The 18,021-nt window shown below is 53.4% G+C and overlaps 1 protein-coding gene across 1 annotated transcript; it reads right to left on the reverse strand.

Moving 5' to 3' along the window:
• Positions 1-1,475: 1,475 nt before the first annotated feature.
• Positions 1,476-16,953, reverse strand: LOC133357769 (tumor suppressor candidate 3-like). The gene is made up of 10 exons (XM_061575887.1): positions 16,817-16,953; positions 14,955-15,124; positions 13,925-14,042; positions 12,839-12,979; positions 11,472-11,612; positions 9,716-9,805; positions 8,702-8,765; positions 8,097-8,171; positions 5,088-5,178; positions 1,476-2,795 (listed from the first exon to the last, which is right to left on the reverse strand). Exons 1-10 carry the CDS (start codon positions 16,925-16,927, stop codon positions 2,780-2,782), a joined length of 1,017 nt encoding a protein of 338 aa, XP_061431871.1. The 5' UTR covers positions 16,928-16,953; the 3' UTR covers positions 1,476-2,779.
• Positions 16,954-18,021: the final 1,068 nt, after the last annotated feature.

Here is an 18,021-nt window from a genome sequence, read left to right on the forward strand (position 1 = left end):
AATCCTTGCAGTCACGAAAGCTTCAAATCTAGAATCTTAAAGTGACTATGTGCAAACAGAAAATCCAAGAAAATACAGCAAAATATTGCAGAAAAAGCACCGTACACCAACGCTGATGAGACACAAAATGTCAGAACTGGTCCAAAGTTGTGCTTGTGTTGCACCGGTGATACTGGTAGGAACCGTCAGGTTCCACCAGCCCACAGGGGATTATTGTGTCCGTCCGTCGTGCAGGGAGGGGCTGGGTGGGGAGGGTGGGGCTGGGTGGGGAGGGTGGGGAGGGGCTGGGTGGGGAGAGTGGGGCTGGGTGGGGATGGGTGGGGATGGGCTGGGTGGGGAGGGTGGGGATGGTGGGGAGGGGCTGGGTGGGGAGGGTGGGGAGGGGCTGGGTGGGGAGGGTGGGGCTGGGTGGGAGGGGTGGGGCTGGTCACCCCGTGGTGCCCTTATAAAACTCAACGTTTCACCTACTCACGCCGGCTTGTGCCCGCCCTCACAGTCGGGCATATTTGCGGAATACACCACGCCGCCGTTGACCCTGGCCATTGACCGAGCAACCCAACGTTCCTACCAGCTCCCTCCGCAGGAATGTGTTAATGGGGCTTCACGGTGGCTAGGAGATGTTAACTACCTCGCCTGGTCTACAGGAGGCCGTGGGTTCAATCCCGACCCCGACGCCTGCTGTATATTTGGAGTTTGCGTGTCTCTCTCTCTCCCTGTGGCGGTCGCGTGGATTTTTCTCCGGGCCCCCCCCCCAGTTTTCCCCTCCACGTTTAAAATTAACGCGCGTTCAGAGCATTTCACTGCTATACATTTCCACATGACGATAAGCCACTTCTCGTTCAGCTCTCATTTGTAGCCGGGATGCTTCTGAAAGCGCTACAAACCCAGCGATCAGAGTTCGATTCCCGCTGACGATTATCTGAACCGGTCCTGGGCCTCCCCTAGGTCGACTCGGCCTCAAATGAGTACCTGGTGCGGTGTGTAGTAAACATCGCCACTGGGGAGACAAAGGCGGTCGGGCGTGGTGCTGGCCACCCACCCCCTCGTGTGCCGTGCCGGCCTTCATAGGTGCTCGCTAACAGCACTTGCCCCTACAGTCTGCTAAGGCTACACGGGGGATCTTTGTCTTTATCTTTGTGGGTTTGGCCACCCACCCCCTCGTGTGCCGTGCCGGCCTTCATAGATGCTACTCGCTAACAGCACTTGCCCCTACAGTCTGTTAAGGCTACACCGGGAAATCTTTGTCTTCATGTTTGTGGGTTTGGCCACCCACCCCCTCGTGTGCCATGCCGGCCTTCATAGGTGCTCGCTAACAGCACTTGCCCCAATAGTCTGCTAAGGCTACACGGGGGACCTTTGGTACATTTGTCGAGTAAATAAGATGCACTCCCTGGGAGATGAGGCCAAGTGTCTCTTGCAGGATGCGAGAATGCACAAATATTCTTAAACACATTTGTAAGTTGACGAGGCAGATGTGGGAGGGAGTAGGCAGGTGGTCTGCTCATTTATTTTGTTGCACAACTCATACAAAGAAAACCGAGGAAATAATTATAAAACATTACACGCTCCGCTCACTCGAACCGTGACTACTACGAGGATGGAGATGATGATGATGATGGAGATGATGGAGATAGAGATGATGATGGAGATGGAGATGATGATGGAGATGATGATGGAGATGATGATGATGGAGATGATGATGATGGAGATGATGATGGAGATGATGATGATGATGATGATGGAGATGATGATGATGATGGAGATGATGATGGAGATGATGATGGAGATGATGATGGAGATGATGATGATGATGGAGATGACTGATGATGATGATGATGATGGAGATGATGATGATGGAGATGATGATGATGGAGATGATGATGATGATGACTGATGATGAGGATGGAGATGATAATGAAGATGATGATGATGATGATGGAGATGATGATGATGATGAAGATTGATGATGATGGAGATGATGATGGATGGAGATGATGATGGAGATGATAATGGAGATGATGACGATGATGATGACGGAGATGATGATGACGGAGATGATGATGGAGATGATGATGATGGAGATGATGATGATGGAGATGATGATGAAGATGATGATAATGGAGATGATGATGGAGATGATGATGGAGATGATGAGGATGGAGATGATGATGATGATGGAGATGATGATGGAGAAGATGATGATGATGGAGATGATGATGATGATGATGGAGATGACTGATGAAGATGATGATGGAGATGATGGAGATGATGATGGAGATGATGATGACGGAGATGATGATGATGAAGATGATGACGGAGATGATGATGAAGATGATGATTATGGAGATGACTGATGATGATGGCGGAGATGATGACGGAGATGATGTTGATGTTTATTCAAGAAAATAGAGAATCACATTGACGATCTTTCCAAAAAGCATCCTGGTTCAGTTTTCCCCTCCAGTGATGGGAAGCGCGCGGTGATGATGAGGTTGACAATGAGGTTGGCGATGATAGGGATGGTAATGATGACGAAGATGATGACCGTCGCAAGACGACGGTGATGACGATGTTGATGAGCGTGACGTTTTTACGATTGTTGACAATATTAACGGTGATGATAACGAAGATGCTGATGACGATGATGACAATAACGATGTTGCTGTCAATGATGTTGTTGTTGATGATGATAATAATGATGTTGTTGTTGATGATGATGACGATGATAATGTTGACGATGTTACTTCCATCATCTTTCCTCCATTCGCCAATGCCATCTTCACTTTATAAGAAAGCTGAGAAAATGAGACACAAACATCGCGACTGGGTCAGACAAGGAATTAATCCGTTGTACACGACTTCTAGACTCACACAGAGACCCACAGACTCGCACGGAGAGCCACAGACTCACACGGAGAGCCACAGACTCGCACAGACTCACACAGAGACCCACAGACTCACACAGAGACCCACAGACTCACACAGACACCCACAGACTCACACAGACACCCACAGACTCACACGGAGAGCCACAGACTCACACGAAGAGTCACAGACTCAGACAGAGACCCATAGACTCACACAGAGACCCATACTCACAGAGACACACAGACTCACACAGAGATCCACAGACTCACACAGAGATCCACAGACTCATACAGAGAGCCACAGACTCACACAGAGAACCACAGGCTCGTACAGAGAGCCACAGGCTCACACAGAGAGCCACAGGCTCGCACAGAGACCCACAGGCTCGCACAGAGACCCACAAACTTGCACAGAGACCCACAGACTTGCACAGAGACCCAGACACACAGATACCCACAGACTCGCACAGAGACCCACAGACTCGCACAGAGACCCAGACACACAGAGACCCACAGACTCGCGCAGAGACCCACAGACTCACACAGAGACCCACAGACTCGCACAGAGACCCACAGACTCACACAGAGACCCACATACTCGCACAGAGACCCACATACTCGCACAGAGACCCACATACTCACACAAAACCCACAGACTCACACAAAGATCCACAGACTTACACAGAGACCCACAGACTCGCACAAAGACCCACAGACTCGCACAGAAACCCACAGACTCGCACAGAGACCCATAGACACACAGAGACCCACATACTCGCACAGAGACCCACATACTCACACAGAGACCCACAGACTCACACAGAGACCCACAGACTCACACAGAGACCCACATACTCACATAGAGACCCACAGACTCACACAGATACCCACATACTTACAGAGACCCACATACTCGCAGAGACCCACAAACTCACACAAAGATCCATAGACTCACACAGAGACCCACAGACTCACACAGAGCCACAGACTCACATAGAGACCCACAGACTCACACAGAGACCCACAGACTCACACAAAGACCCACAGACTCGCACAGAAACCCACAGACTCGCACAGAGACCCATAGACTTGCACAGAGACCCAGACACACAGAGACCCACAAACTCGCACAGAGACCCACAGACTCACACAGAGACCCACATACTCGCACAGAGACCCACAGACTCGCACGGAGACCCACAGACTCGCACAGAGACCCACAGACTCACACAGAGACCCACATACTCGCACAGAGACCCACAGACTCACACAGAGACCCACATACTCGCACAGAGACCCACAGACTCGCACAGAAACCCACAGACTCGCACAGAGACCCATAGACTTGCACAGAGACCCAGACACACAGAGACCCACAAACTCGCACAGAGACCCACAGACTCACACAGAGACCCACATACTCGCACAGAGACCCACAGACTCACACAGAGACCCACAGACTCACACAGAGACCCACAGACTCACACAGAGACCCACAGACTCACACAGAGACCCATTCACACAGAGTCCCACAGAGACCCACAGACTCGCACAGAGACCCACAGACTCACACAGAGACCCACAGACTCGCACAGAGACCCAGACACACAGAGACCCACAGACACACAGAGACCCACAGACTCGCACAGAGACCCACAGACACACAGAGACCCACAGACTCGCACAGAGACCCATAGACACACAGAGACCCACAGACTCGCACAGAGACCCACAGACACACAGAGACCCACAGAATCGCACAGAGACCCACAGACTCGCACAGAGACCCACAGACTCGCACAGAGACCCACAGAGACCCACAGACTCGCACAGAGACCCACAGACACACACAGAGACCCACAGACTCGCACAGAGACCCACAGACTCGCACAGAGACCCACAGACTCGCACAGAGACCCATAGACTCACACAGAGACCCACAGACTCACACAGAGACCCCAGACTCACACAGAGACCCACAGACTCGCACAGAGACCCACATACTCGCACAGAGACCCACAGACTCGCACAGAGACCCACAGACTCGCACAGAGACATACAGACTCGCACAGAGACCCATAGACTCACACAGAGACCCACAGACTCGCACAGAGACCCACAGACTCGCACAGAGACCCATAGACTCACACAAAGACCCACAGACTCACACAGAGACCCAGACACACAGAGACCCACAGACTCGCACAGAGACCCACTCACCTGTATGGGTAGCCGTGGTATTTGGAGCGGAAGATGGAGAGGAGGAAACTGAAGAAGAAAACGACGAGACCCAGGCCTACGAGACACAGGACTGACAAAAACAACAACATCGTCGTCGTCATCAACATCTCCAACACAGACACCATCACTGACATCAAAGACATCAACAACATCATGTCGATGATGCTGATGATAATTTTAATGATGCCGATTCTGTTGTTGATGCTGCTGCTGCTGCTGTTGATGCGACCGATTATGTTGTTGATGCTGCTGTTGAAGCGACTGCTGTTGCTGCTGCTGTTGATGCGACTGCTGTTGCTCCTGCTTTTGCTGCTGTTGCTGCTGTTGCTGCTACTTCTGTTGCTGCTGTTGATGTGACTACTGCTGTTGTTGCTGTTGTTGTTGATACTACTGCTGTTGATACTACTGCTGTTGATGCGGCTGTTGCTGTTGATGCTGTTGCTGATGCGACTGTTGCTTTTGCGACGGTTGCTGTTGCTGCTACTGCTGTTGATGCTGCAGTTGTTGTTGATGCTACTGCTGTTACTGTTGTTGATGCTACTGCTGCTGTAGCTGCTGTTGATGCTACTGCTGTTGTTGATGCTTTTGCTGCTGCTGCTGTTGACGCTACTGCTGTTGCTACTGTTGTTGCTGCTGCTGCTACTGTTGCTGCTGTTGACGCTACTGCTGTTGCTACTGTTGTTGCTGCTGCTGCTACTGTTGCTGCTGTTGACGCTACTGCTGCTGTTGACGCTACTGCTGTTGCTACTGTTGTTGCTGCTGCTGCTACTGTTGCTGCTGTTGACGCTACTGCTGTTGCTACTGTTGTTGCTGCTGCTGCTACTGTTGCTGCTGTTGACGCTACTGCTGTTGCTACTGTTGTTGCTGCTGCTGCTACTGTTGCTGCTGTTGACGCTACTGCTGTTGTTGATGCTACTGCTGTTGTTGATGCTGTTGCTGCTGTTTACGCTACTGCTGTTGCTACTGTTGCTGCTGCTGCTGTTGTTGATGTGACTGCTGCTGTTGATGCTACTGCTGTTGCTACTGTTGATGCTACTGCTGTTGATGCTGTTGCTGCTACTGCTGTTGATGCTGTTGCTGATGCGACTGCTGCTGTTGATGCTACTGCTGTTGCTACTGTTGCTGCTACTGCTGTTGATGCTGTTGTTGATGTGACTGCTGCTGTTGATGCTACTGCTGTTGCTACTGTTGCTGCTACTGCTGTTGATGCTGTTGTTGATGTGACTGCTGCTGTTGATGCTACTGCTGTTGCTACTGTTGCTGCTACTGCTGTTGATGCTGTTGCTGATGCGACTGCTGCTGCTGCTGTTGTTGATGCCGTCAACGCCGCTGCTGCTTCTGGTGTGACCCAAGCGGTCCCCTGGCTGCTGAATAATTCAGAGCGAGTAATCGCCGCGACAGCGACGATGGCGCTTGCTGCTGCTGCTGCTGCTGATCGTGACCCCACCGACTCATCGCGGCGCTCCGTGGGCTCAGCCAATTAGCGGCGAGCTCGTTAGTGAGCGCCGGGCAGACGGTGCTGGCTCATCGAGCCTCATCAACGGCGCGGTGATGGTGATCACCGGGCAGTAGTGGTGGCGATTACGTGGCGGTGGTGGTGATGGTGGTGGTGGTGGGGATGGTGGTGGTGGTGATGGTGGTGATGGGGATGGTGGCGGTGGTGGTGGTGGTGGTGATTATGGTGGTGGTGGTGATGGGGATGGCGGTGGTGGTGGTGATGATGATGGTGGTGGTGGTGATGATGGTGGTGGTGGTGGGGATGGCGGTGGTGGTGGCGATGATGGTGGTGGCGATGATGGTGGTGGCGATGATGATGGTGGTGATGATGGTGGTGGTGGTGATGATGGTGGTGGTGATGTTGGTGATGATGGTGGTGGCGATGATGATGGTGGTGATGATGGTGGTGGTGATGTTGGTGATGATGGTGGTGGTGATGGATAGAGGTGGTAATGGTGATAGAGGTGGTGGTAGTGGTGGTGATGGTGGTGATGATGGTGGTCGTGGTAGTGGTGGTGATGATTGGGTGATGGTGGTGATATTATTACGAGTGGCTTGTGTACATCCATGCCTCACTATTTCATTCAATCACTTGCTAAACCACTCGCCCTCACGGACCCTCACTCAAAAACCCCACCCACCCCCATGCCACCCACACCACCCGCACCACACCACGCCATCCACCCCCCCCACACCACACCACGCCACCCACACCATCCAAACCACCCACACCACGCCACCCACACCACGCCACCCACACCACGCCACCCACACCACGCCACCCACACCACGCCACCCACACCACGCCACCCACACCACGCCACCCACACCACCACACCACGCCATCCACCCCCACCACACCACACCACGCCACCCACCCCCACGCCACCCACGCCACGCCACCCACGCCACCCACACCACGCCACCCACACACGCCACCCACACACGCCACCCACACACACGCCACCCACCCCCACGCCACCCACCCCCACGCCACCCACACCACGCCACCCACCCCCACGCCACCCACACCACGCCACACACGCCACGCCACCCACAGCACGCCACCCACACCACCCACACCACGCCACTCACGCCACCCACAGCACGCCACCCACAGCACGCCACCCACACCACGCCACTCACGCCACCCACAGCACGCCACCCACACCACGCCACCCACACCACGCCACCCACACCACGCCACCCACACCACGCCACCCACACCACCCACCCACACCACGCCACCCACACCACGCCACCCACACCACCCAACACCCACACGCCCCACCCACACCACCCACACCACGCCACACACGCCACGCCACCCACACCACCCACACCACCCAACACCCACACGCCCCACCCACACCACACACGCCACCCACACCACGCCACCCACACCACCCAACACCCACACACCCCACCCACACCCACCCACACCACCCAACACCCACCCACACGCCCCACCCACCCACACCCCCCACTCACTCTTGCGTTTGCCGATGTCCCCGTCGGGAGCCGCCGAGTCGTGCAGGAGGACGACCCCCAGGGTGATCGCCACGTCTACGCCCATCGTCAAGGCTCACGCAACAACCCCGTTAGACTCACGCGATAACCCCGACGAGACTCACGCGACAACCCCGTCGAGGCTCACGGCAGCACCACGCCCGGCCGCCTTTGTCTCCCCAGTGGTAATGTTTATACACAGCACCAGGTACTCATTTGAGGCCGAGTCGACCTAGGGAAGGCCCGGGACCGGTTCAGATAATCGTCACTGTTGGTGTTGTTGGCCGTGAGTGGAAATGAACCTGGGTCGCCAGGTTCATAGCGATTAGCGCTCCCCACGCACACACACATGCACACACACACGCGCACACGCACATACACACACACGCACACACACACGCGCATACGCACATACACACACACACACACGCGCATACGCACACACACACACACACACGCACACACACACACGCACACGCACGCACACACACACACGCACACGCACACACACGCACACACACGCACACACACGCACCCCCGGATCTGGGATCGAACCCAGGCACCCTTGCTGCACGGGTCAAGGATACTGAGGAGGATTACGATGTGAGTCTCGGCCACGAACTGCGCCTGGCTGCTGCCGTGGATGTACGCCTGCCAGGGGGAGAATCAGCGACGACGTTTCACTCCGCGACTCCACAGAGACCCACAGACTCACACAGAGACTCACAGACTCACACAGAGACCCACAGACTCACACAGAGACCCACAGACTCACACAGAGACCCACAGACTCACACAGAGACCCATAGACTCACACAGAGACCCATAGACTCACACAGAGATCCATAGACTCCTCACACAGAGACCCACAGACTTACACAGAGACCCACAGACTCACACAGAGACCCACAGACTCACACAGAGACCCACAGACTCACACAGAGACCCATAGACTCACACAGAGACCCGTAGACTCACACAGAGACCCACAGACTCACACAGAGACTCATAGACTCACACAGAGACTCATAGACTCACACAGAGACCCATAGACTCACACAGAGACCCACAGACTCACACAGAGACCCATAGACTCACACAGAGACCCACAGACTCACACAGACACCCACAGACTCACACAGACACAGAGACCCACAGACTCACACAGAGACTCAGACTCACACAGAGACCCATAGACTCACACAGAGACCCACAGACTCACACAGAGACCCATAGACTCATACAGAGACCCACAGACTCACACAGAGACTCATATACTCACACAGAGACCCACAGACTCACACAGAGACCCACAGACTCACACAGACTCAGAGACCCACAGACTCACACAGACACACAGACTCAGAGATCCACAGACTCACACAGACACACAGAGACCCCCACAGACTCACACGGAGACCCATAGACTCACACAGAGACCCATAGACTCACACAGAGACCCCCCACGGACTCCACACATGAGACACCCACAGACTCTACTGAGCCTCATCTCCAGCAGTCACTTAAAGCGCGAGCGAGTCTGAAGCAACGTCCTTCAGGAGGGTCCTGCCACCCTGGGGCGACGGGCGTTTGGCACGTACCACCTGTCCCGTCTGGGGGTTCTTGTGGGCGTACGGAGGTCCCCGAATGTGGTTCCACATCTGCCCGGAGGTCATGGCAAACACGACGCACTGCCCAACGCACACACACACGCACACATTGTATACACACACACGCACACATTGTACACACACACATTGTACACACACACATTGTATACACACACACACATTGTATACACATTGTACACACACGCACACACACATTGTATACACACACACACACACATTGTACACACACGCACACACATTGTATACACACGCACACACAGATTGTATACGCACACACACACATTGTATACACACACACACATTGTATACGCACACACACACATTGTATACACACACACACACATTGTAATACACACACACACACATTGTATACACACACACACATTGTAATACACACACACACACATTGTAATACAGACACACACACATTGTAATACACACACACACACATTGTATACACACACACACATTGTATACACACACACACACACATTGTACACACACACACACATTGTATACACACACACATTGTATATGCACACACACACACATTGTATATGCACACACACACATTGTATAGCACACACACACATTGTATATGCACACACACACACATTGTATACACACACACACATTGTATACACACACACACATTGTATACACACACACACACATTGTATATGCACACACACACACACATTGTATACACACACACATTGTATATACACACACACACACATTGTATACACACACACACATTGTATACACACACACACATTGTATACACACACACACACATTGTATACACACACACATTGTATATGCACACACACACATTGTATATGCATACACATGCGCGCGCGCGCGCGCACACACACACCGTCATACACACACAGAGCTGAGGTTGATGATCACAATTCAGAAGCTTCTACTGCTGATGATGATGACAAATCTGCTAACCATGACGCTGCTGTTGCTGCTGCTGCCAATTGCTGATGATGATACTCCTACTGCTACTGATGGTACGACTGATGCTCATGACAATGCTGACACAGACGATGACATTTCTGCTTACGACTCTGCTGCTGCTGCAGTTGCTACTGCTGATGATGATGCTGCTGCTGATGATGCTGCTGCTGATGATGCTGCTGCTGATGATGCTGCTGCTGATGATGCTGCTGCTGATAATGCTGCTGCTACTGCTGCTGATGATGCTACTGCTGTTGATGCTACTGCTGCTGCTGATGCTGCTGCTACTGCTGCTGCTGATGCTACTGCTGCTACTACTGCTGCTGCTACTGCTGCTGCTGCTACTGCTGCTACTGCTGCTGCTACTGCTGCTGCTGCTGTTGCTACTGCTGCTGCTGATGATGCTGCTGATGATGATGCTGATGATGCTGATGTTGCTGCTGCTGCTGCTACTGCTGCTGCTGCTGCTACTGCTGATGATGATGCTGCTGCTGATGATGCTGATGATGATGATGCTGCTGATGATGCTGCTACTGCTGTTGTTAATGCTACTGCTGCTGCTGCTGCTGTTGTTGATGCTGCTGCTATTGATGCTACTGTTGTTGATGCCGATGCTACTGCTGCTGCTGCTGATGATGCTGCTGCTGATGATGATGCTGCTGCTATTGATGCTACTGTTGTTGATGCTGATGCTGCTGCTGCTGATGATGCTGCTGCTGCTGATGATGCTGCTGCTGCTGCTGCTGCTGCGCCTCACCAGTGCGGCGACGGCCCAGCCGGTCTTGTTGTACAGGAAGTCCAGGTTGTTGCGTCTCAGGAAGAGCAGCCCCCCAACCAGAGACATGAGCAGCATCAGCGCCACTGCCCCCGAGTAGTTGGGGGGGCGGAACACGCGGATCTGGGGGGGGGGGGGCGGGGGGAGGGAGGGGGGCAGGGAGGGGGGGGGGGGAGGGAGGGGAGGGAGGGAGCGGGGGAGGGGCGGAGGGAGCGGGGGAGGGGCGGAGGGGGAGGGGCGGGGGGAGGGAGGGGGGAGGGGCGGGGGGAGGGGCGGGGGGAGGGAGGGGGGGAGGGAGGGGGGGGACAAAGCGAGAACGATCGCGGTGTTGAGATGGGGCGCCGGGGTGGTGAGATGTTAACTACCTCGCCTGGTCTACAGGAGGTCGTGGGTTCGATCACGACCCTGACTATGCCTGCTGCTGTATATTTGGAGTTTGCGTGTCTCTCTCTCTCCGTGGTGAGATGTTAACTACCTCGCCAGGTCTACAGGAGGTCGTGGGTTCGATCACGACCCTGACTATGCCTGCTGCTGTATATTTGGAGTTTGCGTGTCTCTCTCTCTCCGTGGTGAGATGTTAACTACCTCGCCAGGTCTACAGGAGGTCGTGGGTTCGATCACGACCCTGACGATGTCTGCTGCAAATATGTAGTTTGCGTGTCTCTCTCTCATCATCATCATCACGGTGGCTAGGGGATGTTGACTACCTCGCCTGGTCTACAGGAGGTCGTGGGTTCGATCACGACCCTGACGCCTGCTGCTGTATATTTGTAGTTTGCGCGTCTCTCTCTCTCATCATCATCACCGATCGATAACGATCAATATAACGGATCGGGGCAAGATCGCCGATCAACGACATATCGGGGTGGGTGGCTTGGGTGGTGGGGTTGATCACCGATCGATTACGATCAATACCGGATCGGGGCAAGATCACTGATCAACGACAGATCGGGGTAGGTGGGTTGGGTGGTGTTGATCACCGATCGATAACGATCAATAGCAGATCGGGGCAAGATCGCCGATCAACGACAGAGGGTGGGTGGGTTGGGTGGTGTTGATCACCGATCGATAACAATCAATAGCGGATCGGGGCAAGATCGCCGATCAATGACAGATCGGGGTGGGTGGGTTGGGTGGTGTTGATCACCGATCGATAACGATCAAAACCAGATCGGGGCAAGATCGCCGATCAACAACAGAGGGTGGGTGGGTGGGGTGGTGTTGATCACCGATCGATAACAATCAATAGCGGATCGGGGCAAGATCGCCGATCAATGACAGATCGGGGTGGGTGGGTTGGGTGGTGTTGATCACCGATCGATATCGATCAATAACGGATGTGTACTCACCGTGACCTCGCTGCGGTCGCTGATCCACTTGGCCAGCTGCTCGGCCATGATGCCGTTGCGCTGGAGGTCAAAGGTGTCGGCTCGCTTGGGGCGGCCCTTGGCCGGGAAGTGCATGAAGGTGGGGGCCGAGTTCATGTTCAGCTGCACCGAGGGGGAGAGGGGGGGGGGGAGATAAGGGGGGTTAAGGGGGAGATAAGGGGGGAAAAAGGGGGATAAAAGGGGGAGATAAGGGGGAGATAATGGGGAGAAAAGGGGGAGATAATGGGGAGAAAATGGGGAGATAATGGGAAGAAAAGGGGAAGATAATGGGGAGAAAGGGGGGAGATAATGGGGAGATAATGGGGAGAAAATGGGGAGAAAAGGGGGAGATAATGGGGAGAAAGGGGGGAGAAAAGGGGGAGATAATGGGGAGATAAGGGGGAGAAAATGGGGAGAAAAGGGGGGAGAAAAGGGGGAGTTAAGGGGGAGTTAAGGGGGAGATAAGGAAGAGACAAGGGGGAGATGTGGGAGAGGAATGCGGGGGAGACGCGGGGGACACGTGGGGTGACGCGGGGGAGACGTGGGGAGATAAGGGGAGACAATTGTGAGACAATGGGGAGACGGAGGGACGCGGGGGAGATAAGGGGGAGATGTGGTGAGACGCGGGGACACACGGGGATACGATGTGGGTACTTGACATGGGGGTATATGGGGAGACGAGGGGGAGATAGAGAATGAGAGAGACACGATAGAGCCGATGTTGTTCTAGAGCAAGGGAGTGGTTGAGTTGGTGAGCGAGTGGCTCGGCGAGCAGTTGAACGGGCGAGCGAGCGGTTGAGCGAGCGGGCCGACCAGTTGAGCGAGACGGGCGAGCGGTGTGAAACGGGCGAGCGAGCGGTTGAGAGCGAGCGGACGAGCGAGCAGTATGAACGGGCGAGCGAGCGAGGCAGTTGAACGGGGCGAGCGAGCGAGCAGTTGAACGGGCGAGCGAGCGGTTGAGCGAGCGAGCGGTTGAGCGAGCGGGCGAGCGGTTGAGCGAGCGGTTGAGCGGGCGAGCAAGCGGTTGAGCGGGCGGGCGAGCGGGCGAGCGAGCGAGCGAGCCCGAACCTGCTGGAAGACGTCCGAGCCCTCGTCAAAGTCCACCATGGCGAAGTAGAGCCGGCTGGAGTAGGACCCCGAATACCGCCACGAGTTTGCCAGGATCTGGAACTCCTCGTTGGCGTGCCTTCACCACGCAGCAGCAACAGCAACAACATCAACAGCAGCGGTGGTGGCGGTGGAGGAGGAGGAAGAGAAACCAGCACGGCATTTCGTTTTTAGGGAACCTTTGCACGAGTGGCTCACAGCAGGCATCGGAGTGGATATTGACGCACGCTCTCCCACGCTCGCCCATACTCACCCACGCTCACCCACACCCGCCCACGCTCACCCACACCCTCCCACACTCACCAATACTCTCCCACAATCAACAATACTCTCCCACGCTCACCCACACCCTTCCACGCTCTCCAATATTCTCCGACGCTCACCCACACCCTCCGAAGCTCACTCACATCATCCGACTCTCGTCCACACCCTAAGACACCCACCCACACCCACACACACCCACCCACACCCTCACCCACCCACACCCTCACACACCCACCCACACCCTCACACACCCACCCACACCCTACCACAATCACCCACATCCTCCCACAATCACCCACCCACATCCTCACACACTCACCCACACCCTCACAAGCCCACCCACGTCCTCACCCACCCACACCCTCACACACCCACCCACACCCTCACACACCCACCCACACCCTACCACAATCACCCACATCCTCCCACAATCACCCACCCACACCCTCACACACTCACCCACACCCTACCACAATCACCCACCCACACCCTACCACAATCACCCACTCTCACACCCTCACACACTCACCCACACCCTACCACAATCACCCACCCACATTCTCCCCCCATCACCCACCCACCCCTCACACACCCACCCAGCCACATCCTGACACAATCACCCACACACACTCTACCACAATGACCCAGTCTCCCCTCCCCCTTTCACACAAATCACAACAAAACTGTTCACCCCCTCCCCCCTCCCTCCCCCCGTCCCCCGGCGTACTTGCAGACCCCGCACTGCCTCTGAGGCTCGAGGGCCGTGAACATGATGACCACCGAGTAGTTCCGCGGCGGCGCCTTCACGTAGCGCCGGAACTTGTCCCCGTTGAGGCGGATGACCGAGCGTCGCACCGTCCACTCCATTAGCTGCTGCACCTTCTCCGACATCAGCACCTGCAGTAGCGTCATCAGCAGCAGCAGCATCATCATCAGCAGCAGCAGCAGCAGCAGCGGCGGCGTCATCATCAGCAGTAGCGTCATCATAATCAGCAGCATCATCAGCAGCAGCGGCGTCATCATAATCAGCAGCATCATCAGCAGCAGCGGCGTCATCAGTAGCGTCATCATCATCAGCATCATCATCATCAGCAGCGGCGTCATCATCAGCAGCGGCGTCATCATCAGCAGCAGCGTCATCATCAGCAGCAGCGTCATCATCAGCAGCAGCGTCATCATCAGCGTCATCATCAGCAGCAGCATCGTCATCAGCAGCAACGGCGGTATCAAAATAATGAACACCAATATCATCATTGGCAGCAGATTCATCATCAGCTGCAGCAGCATCATCAGCTGCAGCAGCATCATCAGCTGCAGCAGCATCATCAGCTGCAGCAGCATCATCAGCTGCAGCAGCATCATCAGCTGCAGCAGCATCATCAGCTGCAGCAGCATCATCAGCTGCAGCAGCATCATCATCAGCAATATAACCATTACCATCATTATCACGATGACCAGGTGCTGGCTTTTCAACATAAGCACATGTATCATCAACATCAACATCAGCAGCAGCGTGTATGTTGAACTTATTTCGCACTGTACGTAGCCAACCGTATCGGAGGTACGGGAGAAGGACAATACTCTATGGGTCTCTGTGTGAGTCTATGGGTCTCTGTGTGAGTCTATGGGCATCTGTGTGAGTCTATGGGTCTATGAGTCTATGGGTCTCTGTGTGAGTCTATGGGTCTCTGTGTGAGTCTGTGGGTCTCTGTGTGAGTCTGTGGGTCTCTGTGTGAGTCTATGGGCCTCTGTGTGAGTCTATGGGTCTATGTGTGAGTATATGGGTCTATGAGTCTATGGGTCTCTGTGTGAGTTTATGGGTCTCTGTGTTGAGTCTATGGGCCTCTGTGTGAGTCTATGGGTCTATGTGTGAGTATATGGGTCTATGAGTCTATGGGTCTCTGTGTGAGTCTATGGGCCTCTGTGTGAGTCTATGGGTCTCTGTGCGATTCTATGGGTCTATGAGTCTATGGGTCTCTGTGTGAGTCTATGGGTCTCTGTGTGGGTCTATGGGTCTCTGTGTGAGTCTATGGGTCTCTGTGCGAGTCTATGGGTCTCTGTGTGAGTATACGAACAAAGATGCCCCGTGTAGCCTGTAACAGACTGTTGGGGCAAGTGCTGTTAGTGAGTAGCAGCAGTACCTATGAAGGCCGGAACTGTGGCAGCAATTCATATTCTTTGGGTTTGTCGGTGAAGTCGCGTAGATAGTTTCAAAGAAAATTCCTCGTAGTTTTTTAAAACAATTTTTCGTTATTTTATTTGAACCAATCGACGATGACTTTACCGACAGACCCAAAGATTACCAACTCATATTGATAGAAACCCAAGAAACCCGCCGGTGAAGTTTCATATTCCCTAACGCAGATAGGCGGAGAGCTTGGGCGCCGACCAATCGCAGCGCTCCCCGCGTTCCGCCTCGACCAATCACGACCGAGGACCCGGACTAAGCGGACTACGTTATACAAACGCGCGCACAGAAGCGCGGCCTACTGCAGGCTGCGTTCAGGACATTTCGCGCTCAACGTTTTTTGTTGTAAATTTAGAAAAAACAACAAAAAAACTTCAGTTTGGCGGCTCGCGCCCCGTCACCTCTTTGGTCTTTTGCGCGGCGCCCGGCGTCGAGAGGGAGCAGAGGACGCAGACGACGACGAGAGGCAGTAGCAGCTGCGGTAGCAGCAGCCCAGAGCGTGCGGCCGCCATCTTGGGTAGGGAAGGTCACTTTCCCCTGCCCACTCCGCACCGTGCGCGGCTCTCATTGGTCGGGAGCAGCACACGTGATGCGGGCGACAGATGGAGCGAGGCGATTGGTGGTTGGGTCAGTGATGTCGTTTAGCGGTTTAGCATATTTGGTGATATGAGAATGTTTTTTTAAATAAAAAATGTTGTTTTAAAAATGTTCAAAACACCAAACTGAAACCTTATATCATATATTATATATATCAATATAATATATATTTTGATATATATAATATATATTTTAAAATAGTAATATATTAATATATATAGTAATATATATTTATAAAAATATGATATTTTTTTTATTATATTTTTATTAATATAAAAAAATTATACTATATTTGTATAAATAGAAATATAAAAATTGAAATAATATTTTATATTTATATATTTGTAAATATAAAATATTTATAAATATTAAACATTTTTACGTATTATGTTTTGATAAATATATTCTTATATTTGTTATACTGGCAAAGGGAGGTCCCATTCAACGTTTTTCGTGTCAATTATCCGAATCATCGTTAACTTTTAAAATAAAATAAAAATGTTTGTTGTTTTTGTTTTAATGAATTGATTTGGCGGTGAGGTGTGGGAAGCTGTAAGCCCCAGACTACTTTGGGCTCGCCTTCCCATCAACCAGAGGCGAGGAGTAGTGGTCGTGGTTACTCATGCCCCCACCGAAGACGAACATCCGTGGAGGGATGCAGGCAAGGCCGATGAGTCAGATGCCTTCTATGACCTCCTGTCACAGGTGCTGGCTAAAGTGGCCACTCGGGACAGAGTCATCTTGTTGGGTGACTTCAATGCCCGAGTTGGTCATGATTCTGGCACCTAGTCTCGAGTGATTGGAAGGCATGGGCCAGATCAGCTCAATAACAATGGTAGGAGGCTGCTAGATTTTTGTGCGGCCCATGGGCTTGTAATTACCAACACGCTCTTCCGGCATCGGCGTATCCACACAACATCATGGATGCATGCCGGGTCAAAGAAAGAACTTCTGCTGGACTACATAATGACGGAACAGCGGATGCGGGCCCATGTCCTTGACATTAGGA

This window comes from Lethenteron reissneri, chromosome 59 (assembly GCF_015708825.2).
Source record: "Lethenteron reissneri isolate LAM-NWPU_2019-01 chromosome 59, ASM1570882v1, whole genome shotgun sequence".
NCBI classification, from domain to species: Eukaryota; Metazoa; Chordata; class Hyperoartia; order Petromyzontiformes; family Petromyzontidae; genus Lethenteron; species Lethenteron reissneri.

Excerpts from the sequence above, each read along its gene's own strand:
- LOC133357769 (XM_061575887.1), bottom strand. The coding sequence starts at position 16,927 with ATGGCGGCCGCACGCTCTGGGCTGCTGCTACCGCAGCTGCTACTGCCT. Across the intron at positions 9,806-11,471 it reads GCTGGGCCGTCGCCGCACTG|TGCGTCGTGTTTGCCATGAC; the intron begins GTGAGGCGCAGC and ends TGCGTTGGGCAG. Across the intron at positions 8,172-8,701 it reads TCACATCGTAATCCTCCTCA|ACGTGGCGATCACCCTGGGG; the intron begins GTATCCTTGACC and ends CGATGGGCGTAG.